General features: G+C 51.5%; 1 protein-coding gene across 6 annotated transcripts in view; it reads right to left on the reverse strand.

The window, feature by feature from the left end:
• Positions 1-13,431, reverse strand: part of EBF2 (EBF transcription factor 2) — a 191,325-nt gene extending 177,894 nt beyond the window's left edge. For 5 of the 6 annotated variants that reach the window (XM_060101387.1, XM_060101385.1, XM_060101383.1 and 2 more), the window contains exons 1-6: positions 13,301-13,431; positions 10,695-10,851; positions 9,571-9,634; positions 9,255-9,310; positions 8,674-8,747; positions 2,445-2,513 (exon numbers count right to left, since the gene is read on the reverse strand). In XM_060101387.1, coding sequence (XP_059957370.1) covers positions 2,445-2,513; positions 8,674-8,747; positions 9,255-9,310; positions 9,571-9,634; positions 10,695-10,851; positions 13,301-13,431 — 551 coding nt within the window. The remainder of the gene's footprint in view (positions 1-2,444; positions 2,514-8,673; positions 8,748-9,254; positions 9,311-9,570; positions 9,635-10,694; positions 10,852-13,300) is intronic. The other variant, XM_060101384.1, reaches the window with a different exon arrangement.
• Between the last annotated feature and the right edge of the window lie 3,462 nt (positions 13,432-16,893).

Below are 16,893 nucleotides of genomic sequence, written 5' to 3' on the forward strand. Positions count from 1 at the left end.
GAAATCCAAAATAGACTACTTAGCACCCGTTTGGGGCTCATGGGTCATCTCAACATCTCTAAGCCGGCAGGTGCTGAACCCAGGGACCAGAGGGACTGCTCAAGTCCTGGAAGACACAAGACACCCATCCCACCTCCGGCAAATGGAACCCTGCCTTCATCCCCTTTCCCTTCCACAAAGGAAGGGAGGAAGGCAAAGGAATGCCCAAAAGACAGGAGCAAGAAGCAAGATTCTGGTGAAGAAACAAGCAGTGTCTTCAAACAAAACCCCTACGATGAGGAAACCGGACCAATGCATCTGTTTATAATAAGATGAGTTCTCTAAAAATCTGATCCGGGTCAATTTATAGCACCCTTTGGTATGTATGTTTCCATGTGTAGATGCACAACATTTCGGAAGTAACACATATTTCCAGTGATGCAGAGACATCGCTGGGCTGTTTTATTGTGCACAGGCTAGTAAAAATAAATGCCACAGTCACATAAAGCTCCTTAAGATGCAGCTAAAATACAATTTCCACCTTCTCAGAAGAATTTAAAGCATTCTAGCACAAACAACGAAGGCACACAACCTGAAAATCTTTTCTCTCCATAGATGCCAAAAGCCTACATACATTAACATGTGCATTATGTAGAGCATGTTCGGCTCTCTCCCTGAGTTCAGGTTCTACATAGTTTCTTAGAGAAAGAACTGCTACTAAGTGCAGAGCCTTTAGGATGTGTGCTTATGAGATGTAAGGTGCAGGTTAGCATTTACGGGTTTGTAAACATTTCTAAAGCTGGTTTATGGGTTGTTTATTACAAGACAAGATGTAACAACCGTGAGGTTAGAGTACCCTCTTGAAAGAGGAGCTAAAGCTAGTTAAAAAAAAAAAAAAAAAAAGACTAGATGAAGATTAGTGAGCTCAGTGGACACGCTGGAAAGGACGGCTTCCGTGTCTAGGCTGCCCTCATGGGCCTCATATTCCCCAGAGGATCCAAGTGCATCCTAGGAAGTTGGGAAATCATGTCAAGTGTGATCACATAAATTGGGACAGAGAGTGCTGGGAGGAAAACGTTGTGGCAGTGAGAGGCTCACAGGCCAGAAGTAAGGACAGCTGTGTTCTAGGGCCACCTCTGCTCCAACCAGCTGTGCAACTGCGGGCAAGTCGTGTCACCGTTCCCGAGTTCAGTCTTTTCACCCATCAAATGAGAAAGACAGCTGGCCCCCAAGAGTTCTTGCAACTTATTAATTTTAAGCTTCTGTGCACTTTCAGAAAAACTAAAAACATTCCAGAGCCCCCTAAATTGATGTCACCTGAACCCCCTAATATCGGCAGCATATACCTCCAGCAAACATCCTCTATGTATCTATCATCCTCCTCCAAGGATCTCCGAGAATACTGCAAAACTGCCATGGATATTTTAGCTACCTTCTGAAACCTACAGCAACAGGCCATACCCTCCAGGTATACCCTTCACGATACTATCGAACAGAGATGTTGAGTGCTTTGTCCAAGGTCAGAAGCTAGGACAGGATCAGAATTCCAGCCTCCTCATTCCTAGGGCTATGCTATACTTTCCACGAAGAAAGCAAGCTGACTTTCTGGGAAGAATGCCAGAGGTTCCATTCTCCCAACTGAGAATTCGTTGGAATATTGGAATAACAACTTTGGAGACTGTGGTCTCTCCAATCCATTTCAGGACCTGTCTAGAAACACAAAAACCCAGAGAAAGAAGCAAGAGGGAATTATTCCGTTTTTTAACGAAAGAGAAAAAAATTAGGGGTGGGAATATGGGATTTCTTAAAAATTGCATGATTGCTGGAAGTTAAATTGGTATTCCTTCATTGGTTTGTAAGTTCTGTTTCCAATCACAAAAACATACAGCTGAGGATGCCGACATCACATTTCAATGAATTAGCATCTTGTCCCAAAGAATCTTTCCCACTCTGAACAAAACATAGAACCCAGAATGCAACCCTCTATGGTAGAAAGGAATCTCCCTCAGTGCAACAGAGAGCTTGTCATCATCCTCTAAACCATAATCTAATTTGACAGTCTTCAAGCCCAACAGCACAATCACGGACAATGATAAGAAAGTTACTGCGTAACTTGGGATATACTGCCTCTTCTAGGAAACTGATTGAGACCCTATCCTGCCAGATGGGAGAGATGTCATCCTTTACCATCTTTTACCATCCACCCACGCCTTATTAGGCTGAAGTCAGTGCACCTGGAAAATAATCCCATCATAGATTTAGAGACATATGTTCAAAAAGGAAGGTTCTGACTTCTTCCAAGAAAGGCCAACCAAAACAAGAAAACACATGTTGGACCAGCTCCAAGCCTTGAAGATAAAATGAAACCAACCTTACGGCAAAGCCCAGTGATCCACACTCAGAGTTGAGATTCTAAAGGAAAGAAACCAGAAACAGTTTTTTTTAAAATCACTTTTTCCCCCTACCTGTCGATGATGACAGGGTCTGAAGGAGTCTCATTTCGGTTGCCACAACTTTTCTTTTCGCAACATCGACTGTAGATTGGGGAGGAGCCAAAAGAGTAAGAGAAATGCGTTAAAATCAAGAAAACACAATGAGCATACAATGTAAGAACATTCACAAAAACGCGTACGTCCTAGGTAACTGCTCAACTATGAGCTGCTTGATATGAATGTACGGCCATGTTCAAAAGCAACGCTAAACTCGAAACCCAGACTCTTCATTCAAATTCTCCCTCTATGACTTATAAACTGGGTCATTCTCAGCAAATCACAACTTTTCTGAGAGCTATATTTATAATTTGAATGATGGACAATTGGATTTTAAGATCCAGAATGTCATCTCCAGCTCCGTGATGAATGATCTTATTATTGTATTTATTATCATATATTTTTAGATCTTTGTGTCTTATCAAATACTTGAAGGAAGAGGGGAGAGGCAAATGTATGAAAAAGACCCCAAGTAGCTGCCTGGATTACTATAAACCTTAGTTATATAACATCTTTCTTCAGAGAACTCAGTGTACTTTGTAACCATTTATTCATTCATTCATTTCCATTATTTTCTAAAGACGAAGAAAGAAGACAGGAACTATGGTGTGCCTTGTCAAATAGGGGGAAGAATGAGGCAGGGAGCTGTAAAGTGATATCTCCAATAATTTTCAACAAGTCCAGAACAGAAATGGGACACGGCATGTAAGCCCCATCCTGCAAACTCTGCGTCCCAAGACTTCCACTGGCAAAGTGCTGGGTTTCAGGTAGATACCCGTGAAATGCTTACGGAATCATCTGAGAGGAAGAGAGAAAGAAGGGGCCCTAGAGCAAATACAACAGATGGGAAGGACTCCGTAGGACCTAAAGAGAACAAAACACTCCCCTCCAAAGGTACCTGTGTGAAAGACCTAAACAAATATGAAAAGGGCAAGGGAGGCTGGGTGGCTGGAAGCACTGGAAAATCACATCCCTGTGTTGCCTGTCAGCTGCTTGTCAGGACCACAGACTTCTAAATACCTCTCAGCTCATCCAAGCATGTGGTCCACCATGAATAGGAGCTGGTGAAGGATGTAGCCTTGACATGGCTTATAAGAAAAGCATTATCATCCACACCAGTTGGAGAATGTGCGTCATAAATGTTAGCAATAACCAAATTTATGTAAGTGTTGCCCTTCCCGTGATAGTTTCTGTATAGTTTAAGATCGATGCAGCATGATAGAAGGACCAGTAAAGTGGGAATCGGGGCTCTGGCGTCTAACCCAACTTTGTCACTAACCAGTTGCATGGATTTAGTCAAATCTCCTTTGCCCCACTGGGATTTGCCTTGCTTATCTATAAAATTAAAGTGTTGGACTAGATTATCTCCAGAGTCTCTTTTAGGTTTGAGAATGGCACAGGCTATGAGATTCCCTGAGCATCCTTCGATTCGAAAGTGGTGACAGATTAGGGAAAAGACGAAGTCGCTGTGGCATCAGGGACCCAAAGGCCTAACACCATCCCAGTCTTAGATTTGCTTTCTGGTTCTGCGCAGTGCACTTGCCCTCTCTGATCCTCTACAGAATTACCAACAGACAGATATTTTTTTTAAAAATTTAAGTCCATCTCTCTCATGCAGGGATGTGTGGATTATTCAGTGAACAGTTCTACCATTCTCAAAAAGTTAAAAGTACTTGAGAGAGTCTAAAAAAACCTTTCAGCCAATGGGCACAATGGGGTTGTAAGAAATTTAATCAAATTAGTAAGAAGTAAAGGAAAAATTGTCTCAAGTTTTTTAAATACCAGAGTTTGCCACTGGGACGCGGAAATAATAGTTTGCCTTTGAAATTATATTAGGTCTTAACTTTTAAAATTTCCATCTCAAGATTAACACCAATAAAAATTCTGACCGTCTGCTCTCCCAGAACCTTTGTCTCTCTTCCCAACCCCCTACCCGTTGCTCCTGAAGCCACCATCCCTGTCTCCCGCCTCTCCTGTTTCTATTGCTTAAGTCAGCAGAATAATACCTTTGCAACTCAGGCAAACCCTTTTTCTTAGCAAGACAATTTCAAAACGCCCTATACAGGCTAGGTATCTGAAGACCTTCTAACTAGACCCCTCTTTGACATCACCAGCATGTCAACCTAACCCAAATCTGTGTGCAATTCTAAGTACAATTTAATTACAAGAGAACACTCTCAGGATGTGCCAATCTATTTAGCTTGAGAAGGCATGATTCTAAGGAGGCCGAGTAAGTTTGCAAAATTGCTCAGCTGAATTCAGCTGCTTTCCATGGGGACTTTCTCTGGAGGAAAAGAAAAACAGATAAAAATGTAAGCCTGGTGCCAGTGTAATACAATGTGGGGAATCAACTCAGGGAAGGAAATGATCCTCCAAGAAAAATGCAGAGAAACTTTAGGACCCAACCTTCCATTTTCCAACAGTAACATATTTAAGTATAATCTCTAACTTTAACACCCAGAAAAGAGGTGGCAGACACTTGGCTGTCGGACTATAATAGTGAAGGAATAAAAATTACAGGAGTGGACTGTATTCACCCCATCTGAGCCCTTCGTAAAATTTCTCTTGGTTAGCCAAAGCGAATTCTTTTTTCTTTCTTCCTTTCTATTTTAAAAAGAAAAGGTCTCATCAGGATGTCCAAGTTATCCTTTATTTCATTTCTTAAATGACATTCCGTCCTCAAGCCAGCAATAGTAACACAAGCAAAGGGAAATGGAGAGTGGAAGACATTCATGAACCCACATTCCCCAAACAACCGCTCTGGGATCAGGAGGTGGGGAGCTGACATGAAGAACTGGGTCCCTGAATTACTCAGATAATAAGCTCAAATCTCCCTTCCTTTGCTATAGAGACAAAGCCTGAGTGACCAACTTCAGGTGCAGCTACTTTCATGAAAAGGCCTTTTAGGGTTATTTTCTAACAAGCCATTCTCCAAGTCTGAAAGTCTTTTTAAACACTGAACAAGACTAAAAAAAATAGGAAAAGAGGGGAAACAAACAAAGAGAAGAGGCAACTGAATTTGGCACGAGGTTAAGGTTGTGTCCCTAACTACCACGGGGAGGCTCAGAAGTACTCTTTTCTTTCCTAATGAATGAAAATGAAAGCTCTTCCTCCGCTCCTCGTTTGGCTTGGTTTGGCATATTTTATTCTGGTCCTTATTTGGAGAACCTTTTACCTGAAATACTCTCAGTTTGCTTACAGGCCTCTTCCACCCTCCCTGTCTCCTCATGGTGGTCTTTGGAGAGGGAAAGAGAAAAAAAGCAAACCAGTTGGGGATGGGAGGTGGGAAATACGAGAAATTTTCTCCCAATCCTGAATCTTACCTGCATTTTTCAGAAAGGGATCAAGATGGGGGATATGCAAAGGAAAAAAGCCCCAGCCCTGGACACAGGGTGTCCAGTCAGCCAAACTCCTGCTCGAGACCAGCCAGTGTGCCCTTTCCCCTCCAAAATCGTTTTTAAAATTCAACCCTCAACTTTCAAAAATCTGTCTCTAATTTCAAACTCAAATAAGCGCACAGCATGGTGGCTTTTGTTTTGTTTTCTTCTCCCCAACTCCTCCCTGCGATTGCATAACAAAAGTGTCTAAATTCACACCATCTGGCCGATAAAGACACTGGCCTCACTGCCCGGCTGGCCCATCTGATTAGGGCCCCGTCTAGCCTGCGCCTTGTGGCGAAAAGTCACAGCTGTGGGGTTTGCTCACGCTCAATACAACTCTGTTATTAGCCAGCTGTAGGCCTTGAGACGACTTCTGTTCAAATTATAATATCTTTTAACCCTCTGAGCATTGAGGGCACAGGGGTGGCTGGCAGCGACATAACAACTAGACTTCTCCTTGCTAATAAATGGCAAAATGAACTAAAGCAGGGAAGAGGGGAGAGGAGACAATTGGGGAAGGGAGAGAAAAGTTATACCTAAAAGAGATTTATTTTGTTGCCGCCTAAAAGCTAAACACCAGTTTATGAGCTTTTTTTTTTTTTTTTTTTTTTTTTTTTTTACTAAAGATTACAGAACACAAAACCATTCAGGAAAATTCCCAGGTATGCCCAAGAACACCATGCAAATGAAACTAAGTGTGTGCAGTACCCACTGAGAAACAGGGCATCTGATTCATCCCTTAATCACTGACTGTGATAACTGACTCTTAAAATGTGACAGAAGGAACTTTTTTCCCTGAAAAAAGTCAACCAGCTCTGACTGACAGATTGAATGGGAACTTCCCTTTTAGATGCATCCAATACTTGCCATCACCCCAGCTCGTCCCCCAAAACACACACACACACACACACACACACACACACACACACACACACACACACACTACAGACACAGTACCCATCCCATGGATCATTTATTTACCCACAGTTAATATTTGTTTTAAATTCTAGTTTGGGAAGAAAATAGCAGAGCGTCTTCCCACGTCTCAAATGCAGAAAAGTTACAGTACATTAAATTTTTATGTTGTGTTACTAATGCAGACTAAACTAGAGGCTTTAAAAATTGATGCTGCTACTTAAACAGCATAAAATGAGGAGGATTTGATTGGGCTTAAAAAATAAAAATGTCAGCCTTAACTACAGCTGGATAGGGCATGCAAGTATTATTTAAAGTGATAGGTATAATTCGTCAGACAATGGGTCAGATTTAGGTTTTGTTTTCTTTTCTTTGAAGAAGATAATCTCTCCAAACAAAGACATTTAAAAGTAGAAAGAAGAATTAAAAAAAAAACCCTGCCTTTCACTTAGCCAACCAAATAAAAGTGTTCTGACTATTTAATCTAGGTACTACATGCAAGTTCATCTTGGAATTGTATTTTCTTTCTGAATGTACCTATCAAGGGGCCCTGGGATAACGGAGTAGCTATTTGCTTACCCCATTGTCCCACATCTCACCCAGCTACTCAGGAGAGGAAGCCTCGAGTCCCCTCAGCTGAGGCCACTGGCAGAGTTGAACTTTGCAGTTGGCGAAGTTTGTTTTTCTAATACTTGGTCAAAACCAAAACAAACATGTCTGATTGTTATGGTTTCTTCCTGACTGCTTGAGGAGGGAGACGGGGCTGCCGGGAGCTGCCCATAAAACAGTCCAAACTAAATCAGACTGCCTGCAATTACCCAAAGTCTGGAGTTGGAAGATATTCACTGAAGCAACAGTGGAGTAAGGAAGAATTGAGGCTTTCTCTCCAATCAGAGATTTTGGAGGAAGAAAAATGTGCATGGAATAGCATTTAAATTTTTATAATAAAATAACCACCTCTTCCCAGAGTTTCCTTTCTATAGCTTTTCTCCTTTGCTGTGGGATTCCCCCATAACCAGCACATATTAGACACTCAATAAACATTTATTGAAAGAATGAATAAATGTACGGGTTAAATTTTTTTTTTAATTTTCTTCTGCTCCAGCAGAAGAAAAGACTCTAAATGGATTGGTCTCAGAAGAGAAGATGGGAAAAGGTGTAGGAATTCGACTTAGACTGCACCTTTCACAACTTGGCCCTCAGAATCCAGCTGTTGCTCCAGACCTCGTACCTCCCCGGTTGGGGTCCTCTCCCCTACTTCCTCCCATCCACAGGTGGTGAACCCGACTGGTCTTTCTAGCCGGTAGTTCCTCCTGACTTAAGAAACTCCCGTGGCTCGGGAAATCTAGGAAAAGCAACTTCCCTGGAGGAAGAAAACGCTTCTGCGTCACAGACAGGTGCCTCAGCTGGGGGGCAAGGGGTAGCGCCCCCAAAGCGGGCCGTTCCATCCCCTGCGGTGGTCGCCCTTCCAGACTGCCAGTCGTTCCAGGACCTTGACTCGGTAACTCCACAAGTGGCCCCTCCTGGGCATCTACCCCTAGCGGGTCGGACCGGCGGGCCTTGGACCGCGAGCGACGCAGGGAAAGCCCCCGATCCCAAACTTGACCCGCGGCTGCCCAGCCCCTCCCCGCAGTGCCGCCTACCGCTGGACAGCGGACCTTCCATGGAGCACAGGAAACTCCTGAGACGCCTGAGGGTGGAATCCTGAGTGGTTCTGGGTTTCCTGTTTGACCCCCAACCGATTTGCTCTTAGAATCTGTCTTTTAAGGAGGCAAGCCCGGGCGAGGCCGCCCGCTCCGCGCGCCAGCGCTCGCGAAGGTCAGCGCCCGAGACGCACGCGAGCCAGCGCGCCGGGCGCAGCTCACCTGCCCCGCGCTCCGGCAAAGCCTGCAGGAAAACACGGCTCTTACCTGCACATCACTTCGTGTGTCAGGAGAACTCGGCACATTTCCGGATTCTTATTTTGTCCCTCGTAAGCTATGGGCTGCGAAGGAGGCGGGGGCAGGGTGGGGAGATACGAGGGAGTGGAGGGACAAAGAAAAGGGGACTTAGGAGCGAGCACAAAATCGGGTTTCCTCTCTCTGCCCGCTACTTCCTCCCGCTGGCAGCACAGAACCTGAGCTGTGGCCTGGTTAACTCGAGCGAAATAGTAAGAGAAAAGTTTGCCCTGGTGAGGACGTATTTCTCGCAAAAGGGAATATTTGGGGGGGGGACTGAATCTCCCAATAATTGTTTCCGCTCTTCATCCCTTTGCTCACCTACTACCATCTCCAGAGTCTCCCCAGCCAGAAAGACGGGACAACTGGGGAGTGAGAAGGAACATTTATTTTTCCAGAGCAGACAAAGTGTGGGTTTCTGTGGAGGGGCTGTGAAGACTGACCCAGGAAATCGCGGAGGGTAGGGGGAGGTCAGAGACAGGCCAGAGGGGGGAGGGGGCAGGACGGAGGGCCCCACCCCCACCCCCGCGAGAGGAGGGGACAGCCGGGCTCACCTGCTTGGTGACCGAGTCGATGAGCCTTACGTACAGGTCCTGCTCCGTGCGGACACCTGCCGGGGAGGCAGGAGGGCGCGAGGTGAGGGCCGCGGAGCCCCGCCCCGGGCATCCCAAACCTGTCCCGCCGTGGGGCCCGGCCCGAGCGCAGGGGGAGCCGTCCTGGGGGCAAACACCACCCGCCCGCCCCGCCCCGCCCCCGGCCCTGAGCGAGCCTCCCGCAGCCCTGCTCCCCCCAGGCCTGGAGCCCGGCTGCCGTTGACCACGACAAGGTCAACTGCCTTCCTTGAAAAGAAGGCGCACTCAGGGCGCTCACCGTTGCTGTAGAGGAGCTGTAACTTGTAGTGGGTGCCGTTGTTGGTCTTCTCGTTGCCTTGTTCCTGAAAAGACAGAGTCCCTTGCTTTCCAGCCCCCAAAACGGAGAGACAGGGGGCTTCCCTAACCCACTTCCCACTGCCTTTCTCCCAGTCACCGGGCAGCTTTGAACAGCCCCCTGCCCAGGTCCGGGTTAAAGGGCAGGAGCATCTGCTGTCCAAGCTCCAAAACTTTCCAAGGCTTGCAGTCACTTGACCCTCTCCAGCCGTCTGTCCCTCCCCCTTAAAAATGCCCTCAGAAGCGCGACCCCGGAGCTGGGACCACCGGACACTATGTCCAGGCTGCCTTTAAACAGGCCCCACCCAACCTATCGGGCTCTGCCTGTCCTGCAGAAAGGTGAAGGGACCTGTCACTTGGAAGAGCAGCATTTGGCCCTGTCCCACCAGGACCGCAGCCTTGGAACCACTACTAGTTCAGGGACCCAGGTCCGGGTTCAAGAAGAAACTTGGGAAGAGCCGGCTCCAAAGCTTGAATGGTACAGCTGAAGAGACGGAGGCCCAGAGAGAGCAAGAGACTTTGCTTTCCTCCCACATCAGCTTCGTTTGAGATAAAATCCAGCGCCCATACCGGGGCCTGGGCCAGGGCAGGCACTGCCTTGGGAACCAGAGTGGAAGAGAAGGCTGGGGGTGGAGAGGCAAGGCTGGGCTATGGGTTTCCACCTTGTACCTATCTAACCCACCCTGCCGCGCTGGCAGGTGCAAAATAATAATAAAATAATAATAATAACCCGGAGAAGGGCAGGGGCGGCTTTGAGTATACGTTTAAACTATGCTCTAGTTGGAAGGGCTTTGCTCCGCGGTCAGTCCGTGCCCAGGCTCTGCTAATGATCCAGAAGCCGGGTGCGCAGGGCCACAAGCGCTGCTGCAGTGGGAGGTGCGGGCAGAGAGTGCCGGCGGGAGAAGCTGCGGGGAAATCGACTGATTTAAGGGCTAGGGGTGAGCAGCCTCGATTTATCATCCCTGCTGATGTGAGCGGAAAAGTGTCGGGAGTGACAGATGGGATCTTTAGTGCTTTGCAAGGAGGTAGTTATTAGGCCGCGAGGGGAAGAGGGGGACCTCCGCTTACTTTGTCGTTCTCCACGAAGTCTACGAAGGCAGTGCGCTCTATCTCCACCGGCTGCCCCTGCCTGTCGTAGAGCGCCAGGACGAAGTGAAAGAAGTTGGATTTCCTCAAGTTGGAAGGAGGCTGCTTCTCAAAGTGGGCCCGGGACAGGGCTACTCCGCTGCGCACGAAGAGACACGGGGGACACCAGACACGGGAAAGGAGAGAAAGACACGAAGTTACCAACGCGCCCATGCAACATCGCAGAGGGTCAAGGGTCCATGTCCCGGTCCAGGCTTCTGGACCCCTTGGGCGCTTTTTTCTATTAGGATTAAGAAGCGGGGACTCCTTAGAGGAGTCACAGTGGCCATGGGGGTCGGGTAGCAGGGCCCACGACTCTGGACTTTGCCACCGCCAGCCGTTCCAGCCTCCGGGCATCTCATGCCCAGTAGCTCAATGTCCGGCCTTTAGTGGAGACTCAGGAATCGCGACTGCAGGCCGAAGCCCGGAGGGTCCCCCCGAGACGGCGGCCCAAGTCTTGTCGTTGTGCCGCCCCAATCTTCTTCCTCTTCCCGCCGCCGACCGGGTCCGGATTCGGAGCTGGGCCCGAGGGGTAGGGGACTAAGCGCCTCGTTAGTTTTGAACAAGTGACCCTTTTCCTTCATCTTCATTGGAGTGACCTGTCCTGGCACTGCTGCCCACAACGCACCACCCCCCCAAGCTATCTCGGAAAGGCGGTGGGAGAGAACCCCGTGGGGGCGGATGGGAAGCCCAGAGGCCAAGTCTCGGTCCTACAGGGAGAGGCCTCACCTCCTGCTTCCCTCGCTCTTCCGAAAAGTTGCGCCTGGGACAGTGGCAGGGCAGAATCCCCCTCGACCAGTAATAGTGATCGAGGACCACCGCGGACGACATCATACTGAGGACCCCGCCCCTAGAACTGCTGAGCTTGGAGAAGCCGAAAACTTGAAAACTCGCCTCTTGACTCTCGCCTGGGGCCGAGAGTCTCCCCGCTCTAGCCGCATCTCTGGGCGGCGCCGGCCAAACGCGCTGACCGCGAAAGCCGTGTTGGAGGACCCGGCAGACGCCCTGAAGCGTGTTGAGTATGTGCACACACCTCCCTGCCGACCTGTCGCGGCCGGGAACAAACTGGCCGCCAGATCACGTTTAACGGGAGACTCGGGGTCCAGGCGAGCAAGCAGATGGACGGAGCTGCTCCGGGGCGCTGGGTTCGCGGGGCGTCCTGCCCCAGGGCGCGAGCATTTTCCCTTTTTTGAAGGGTGTAAAATTTTGACTAGACTCCCCCAACGGACAGCCTGTTCCAACCTGAACAATTACTTGATCTGGGAAAGGAGGAAATTAGGGGAGGTGTCTTTCAGGAGCTCGGCTAGGGAACTGCGCCGTGGAGACTGGTCTGCGGCGCTGCCTGGTTTCCCTCAGCCTGCAGCCCAGCGAGTCCCCAGCGTGCCATCTGCTGAAGGACACTGGCGCCCCCCCGGGCTCGGGCAGGAGGGAGGGAGCCGCCGCCTGCCCCGGTCTCCTGAGCGATGCGACTTTTGCTTCCTCTCCTCCAAGGGTGGCGGCCCGGTTCGCTCTACCCGGGACACCTAGAGTCCTGGCCTGGAAAGGAGTAATTTCTCTGCGTGATGTCGGGACTGCGAGGGGGATGGCCAGGAGAGTGGATAGAGAGGCGTCGGTGCTGGGTAGAAGTCTTGGGGGTACGGGGGCTGTCTCTCGCAGACAAGGTCGTGGAGATCACAAACCTCAGCTCAATAGTGGTGGTGAGGGAGGGGAACCAGAATGTCTTCATGGGGTGGCAGCCTAGACAAGGCGTTTACTACGTCAGCAGGAGAATGCTCACAAACAAAGTCAACTTCAGGGACCAGCAAAACTAGAGGCTTGTGATCCCTGCGTTTGCGGTGCGTCTCCTTTTTTCCGTGACTCTTTCTACGGTTACTCCTTGGTCTTTTCTCTTTAGTCTCTTCTCTACCCTCACCCCCGCCTCTGTGCATCTAGTCCACTGTTTTCTCTCTGCGCCCGTACCCTCCAGCCTGCCCCCCTCCCAGGGCACCCGGCCGGCCGCTCTGCCTTCCCAGGCAGGCGCTCCGGCCTCTCCTGCTCCTCTAGCCGCCATCGGGCCTTGGGCTCTCGCCCTCCAAGAATCGGCCGGCAAGATGCGGGAGGAGAGGCGCTCGTAAGCAGCTGGGCGAAACCCGGGAGTCGCCGGGAAGCCGGCTCTCCTCCAGCGGCCGCCGCTGCCGGCTCCGATCCTCACGCTCTGCCCCTGGCTGGGCCCGCCTCGCAGAACTAGGGGCTGAGCTAAGAGGCATCAGATACGACTTTGTTATTTTTCCTCCCAAAGAGTAGTCTGTGGGGAAGGAGTGGAGCATCCAGGCAGTTCAGAAACTCGAGTGTTGGCTGCGGGATAAGTGTTTCCCCTAACTGCAGCGACCTGCCTGCCGGAGGGCGAGCCCTAGCGCGCGGGGCCAGGGCGACAGATGCGGGGGAGAGCGAGCGAGCGCGAGCAAGAGCAGCGAGGGGGGTGACACACACACAGAGAGAAAGACAGTGAGAGCGAGGGAGCGAACAAGCGAGAGATTGCGAGCATAATCATTGTGCGGCCGTCTCGTTACCTCTGCGCAGCGACATTGGCGTCCACCACGCCGACATTCCGGACCCAGGACCTGACCGAATCCATCTCGGCGCCCAGCGATTTCTCTTTCAGAGCTGGTCCTCTTCCTAAAGTATCTTGGATCCCAAACATTTAAAAAGTCTGATCTACTGTCGCTTTAAAAATGAGTTACAACGCTGTCCTCACTGTCCCCAACGTTGTCACCAAACCGTCTCCTCCAAAGCAATCCAGGAAAAGGGATCAAGTGCCGAAGTTTGAGTCTCTCTTGTGAAAAAAAAATTTAAAAAGATAACCCGTCCTTTGCTTCCACGCGTGAGGTGCGGACTGATGTCGTTAAAGTTTGGGTTATATCCTCCTCAAGTTCAGATCTGCCGCCTCAGGCCCTCCGCCCTAGGTCTCTCGCATCCTTCCAGGGGCAGCGCTGCCTCAAGAAAGTGATCACAATTTTGAAGCATCACCTGTTCTGGGAGAAACAGGAGGAGATTGATGGCTGCCTAATCTCTCCCCTTCCTCCTGGTCCCCCACCCCCCTCCCTGCTCCTCCCCACCGCTCCAATTTAGAAAAAAAAAAAAAAAAAATCCCCAACAGGATCAGTTGTGAAAGGAAGGGGAAGACCCGGAGCCGAGAGGAGGCGGTGGCAGCGAGCGCTGCGGAGCCGGGCTACAGCCGCTCGCCTGCCCCATGAATGGGTTACTACGGCCCGGGACGCGGAAGGCGGAGCCGCGGCCCGATAAGGAGCCTCATTTGCATGGACGCTCGGGATTGGCCGGCGCTGGGAAGGCCCGGCCGACGTCCTCCGGCGGCGCGCGCCCCGCTCGGCGTTGCCTGGAGTCCGGGAGGTGAAAGGGGACAGAAAGCTGCGGGCCCTGTGTCCTAGCCCGAACCCCATGTGCGTGCGTGAGATGAGGGCCCGCAAATCCTGCACTGAAGCGGGGTAGCCCGGCCCTGCCGGCTGGTACGCTCCGGCTCAGTCTGGTCGCGGGAGCCGGAGGCTTCCATAGATCCTGCCTCTAAATGCAGATTTTTGTAGCCTGCGGGAGGCGTATTCATTCCCGGGGCTTGGGTTCTGTGTGCAGGTTTGTGAAGAAGCGGAGTGTGACCGCATGTACTTATGTTTGGTACAAACGTTCCCGAGAGCAATTCAGTTTCCCTGGACGGCTCTCCCAAGTCTCCTGGAGTTACTTGGTGACACTCAGGTTTTGTGTGCGGTTTACAAGTTGAGAGACAAGGATATATGAATGAAGGCGGGGGTGGGGACGAACAAGGCTCAAGTGCTATTCAAATAAACAGAGTGTCGGGGGAAACGGTCAAAGAGCTAAGGAAAATACCCCCGGGCGGACGCGAGCGGGAGTTGCGCCCGTGCAGATGAGAGGTTGCTGACAGATCGTGGCAGGCTGAGTGCTAGAGCTGCCCTGCCTTGTCCCGGGAGCCCCCTCCTGTCCCCAGTCCCCCCACCCCCGCCCAGTTCCCGAAACCCGGGGGAGCCAGCAGAGGAGCTGCTGGGAGGCAGCGGGGGAGTCGCGGAAACTTTGCCCAAGGCGCGCGGTCGCCGCGGTGCTGGCCGCGGGCTGATGATGGCCGGGAGACGGCTGCAGCTCCGCCAAACAGCTGAAACTCTAGGCGGCTTTTTAACTACGCCGGGCAGCTCGCAGTGCCTATTAAAACTCCTCCTGGCTGGGTGTTATTTTCTTGCTTCTCCTTTTGTATTCTGATCTGCGCATAGAACTGCTACTGAAATCTAGAACACCAGCGCGAAAACAGATTTGAAGACAATGAATGCAAATCTGTGCTCAAAGACCATCTGCCGTGGAGGAGACAAATCAGCTGTTCCGCAGTTCGAGCGACTGTGCCCGAGCCTCCCGGCCTCATTACCGAGAGGGCCTTGGCGAAAGCCTGGATTTCATTCAGGAGACTTTCCCCACACACACACTTAGGACTCAAATCTGAGTGTGAATTGACTCCCGACCAGATCCCATAGGTGTGTAGGTGAGCGCTCACAAATGAACTGCGAGAGTTTGCCGCTAGAGGACACAGCGCCTTGCAACTCGTTTGCCTGGGCGGACAGGAAGCTCACACTTTCAGAAATGCCGCTCTCCTGAGAAAGGGACGGATCCGCGCCTCCACTCTACCCCTGGGGCAAACCGCGACCTGACTGCGGGGACCGATAGCGCTCAGGAAGCGCATGTCTTTACTGCGGAGATTCTCTTGAAAACCGATGGGGAGGAGGAGAGGGTGCCCTTACCCTCTTTACACAAACCCGGATCCTGGGATTGGGGAGGTTGATGGTGGGGGTAGAGGGCGTAGAGACCGTGAAGTCCCCGCCTCTGGGTTGTGTAGACTGTGGCACCCCGACCCCAGGGCTCTGGATTGGCCTCATTGGACAAGAGGGGCAGAGGGAGCCATAAGGGAAATTGGGCATAAGAATATGGAACGGGACTGTTGTAAAAGCCAAGTAAGATAGGAGTTGTCCAAAGAAGGAAGAAGGAGGGTGGGAGAAAAATTGGTAGGATGAAACTTACTACCTTGTTTCAGCTAGGCAATTCTCTATTGTATGCAGATTGTAGCGGTAATTTCAGTCCCTGCAAAAACTAACCGCCCGGAGTTTTCTACCCAGGCCCCACTCTTTGTAAATCTCTCTGAACCTCAAGTAACCACCTACCCCCATCCTCATCCTCGGGCTGTGGCCGGCGGAGCCAATGGGCTCCTTGGCGGAGAGTGTTGAACAGCCCGTGAACCCCTCAAGACGTGTTGAGGAGCCCGGCGACTTTTTTTTTTCAGGAGGCCTCTGACCTGCAGCATCTCGTACCAGGAGAGGTACGGGGCGCAGCCCCGAGGGGCCGCGAGGCAGCCGTGGGCCCGGGCCTGGCCCAGACCGTCTTCCCCTCGGGCCCGTGTTGGCTGGGGTTAAAGGGCAGACCCGGGGTCGAGGACACTGGCTCTCCTCTCCCGCAACAGCTGCTACCCAAACTTATGCCCCTCAGGAAGCGAATGAATGGGTTCTTTCTCCCGGGTCCCTGCTGCCCGCCCCAGACCAGACCCACCGCACCCCACCTCCCACAGACGAGTTCAGGGGCCGTGGTGCTCTGCCGGGTGGCAGTTTAAAACACCGTGGCCCCGGAACTATGACCTGGGTGTAGCGGGGAGCCGCACCGCTCCTCGCGGGCTCGACTACCGCACTGGGCGATCGGGGCGAACGGCCGCCAAGACGCCGCGGGCCCTGTGGGCTTCGAGCCGCGGACGCCGAAGTTCCCTCCAGGCGGGGACGGAGTGCCCTGGCTTGCGCCGGGAGGGGGGTGGAGGGGGTCAGGAATGGGGGAGCAGCCTTGGGCCCCGCAAGGCGGCGCTTCGGCCTTCGCGGAGCAGGGAGCGTCTCTGCCCCCCGAGTTGGGTTTAATTAGCTTCGTGTGGGTATTCGGGAGGGGTGGGCGCACAGTCGGCCACGCGCGCCGAGGAGGAACGCGGGTGAGTGACGGAGTGAGCGGCGGTGGCTGCGCCTGGAGGGTCTCTCGCCTCCGGCGACCCCCGAACAAACCTTTTCGAACACGCCGCACAAAACCCGCCCTGAGCCGCACGGAGGCCCGACAGGCGCAGCTG

The sequence above is a fragment of the Mesoplodon densirostris genome, chromosome 6 (assembly GCF_025265405.1).
Source record: "Mesoplodon densirostris isolate mMesDen1 chromosome 6, mMesDen1 primary haplotype, whole genome shotgun sequence".
Classification (NCBI taxonomy): Eukaryota; Metazoa; Chordata; class Mammalia; order Artiodactyla; family Ziphiidae; genus Mesoplodon; species Mesoplodon densirostris.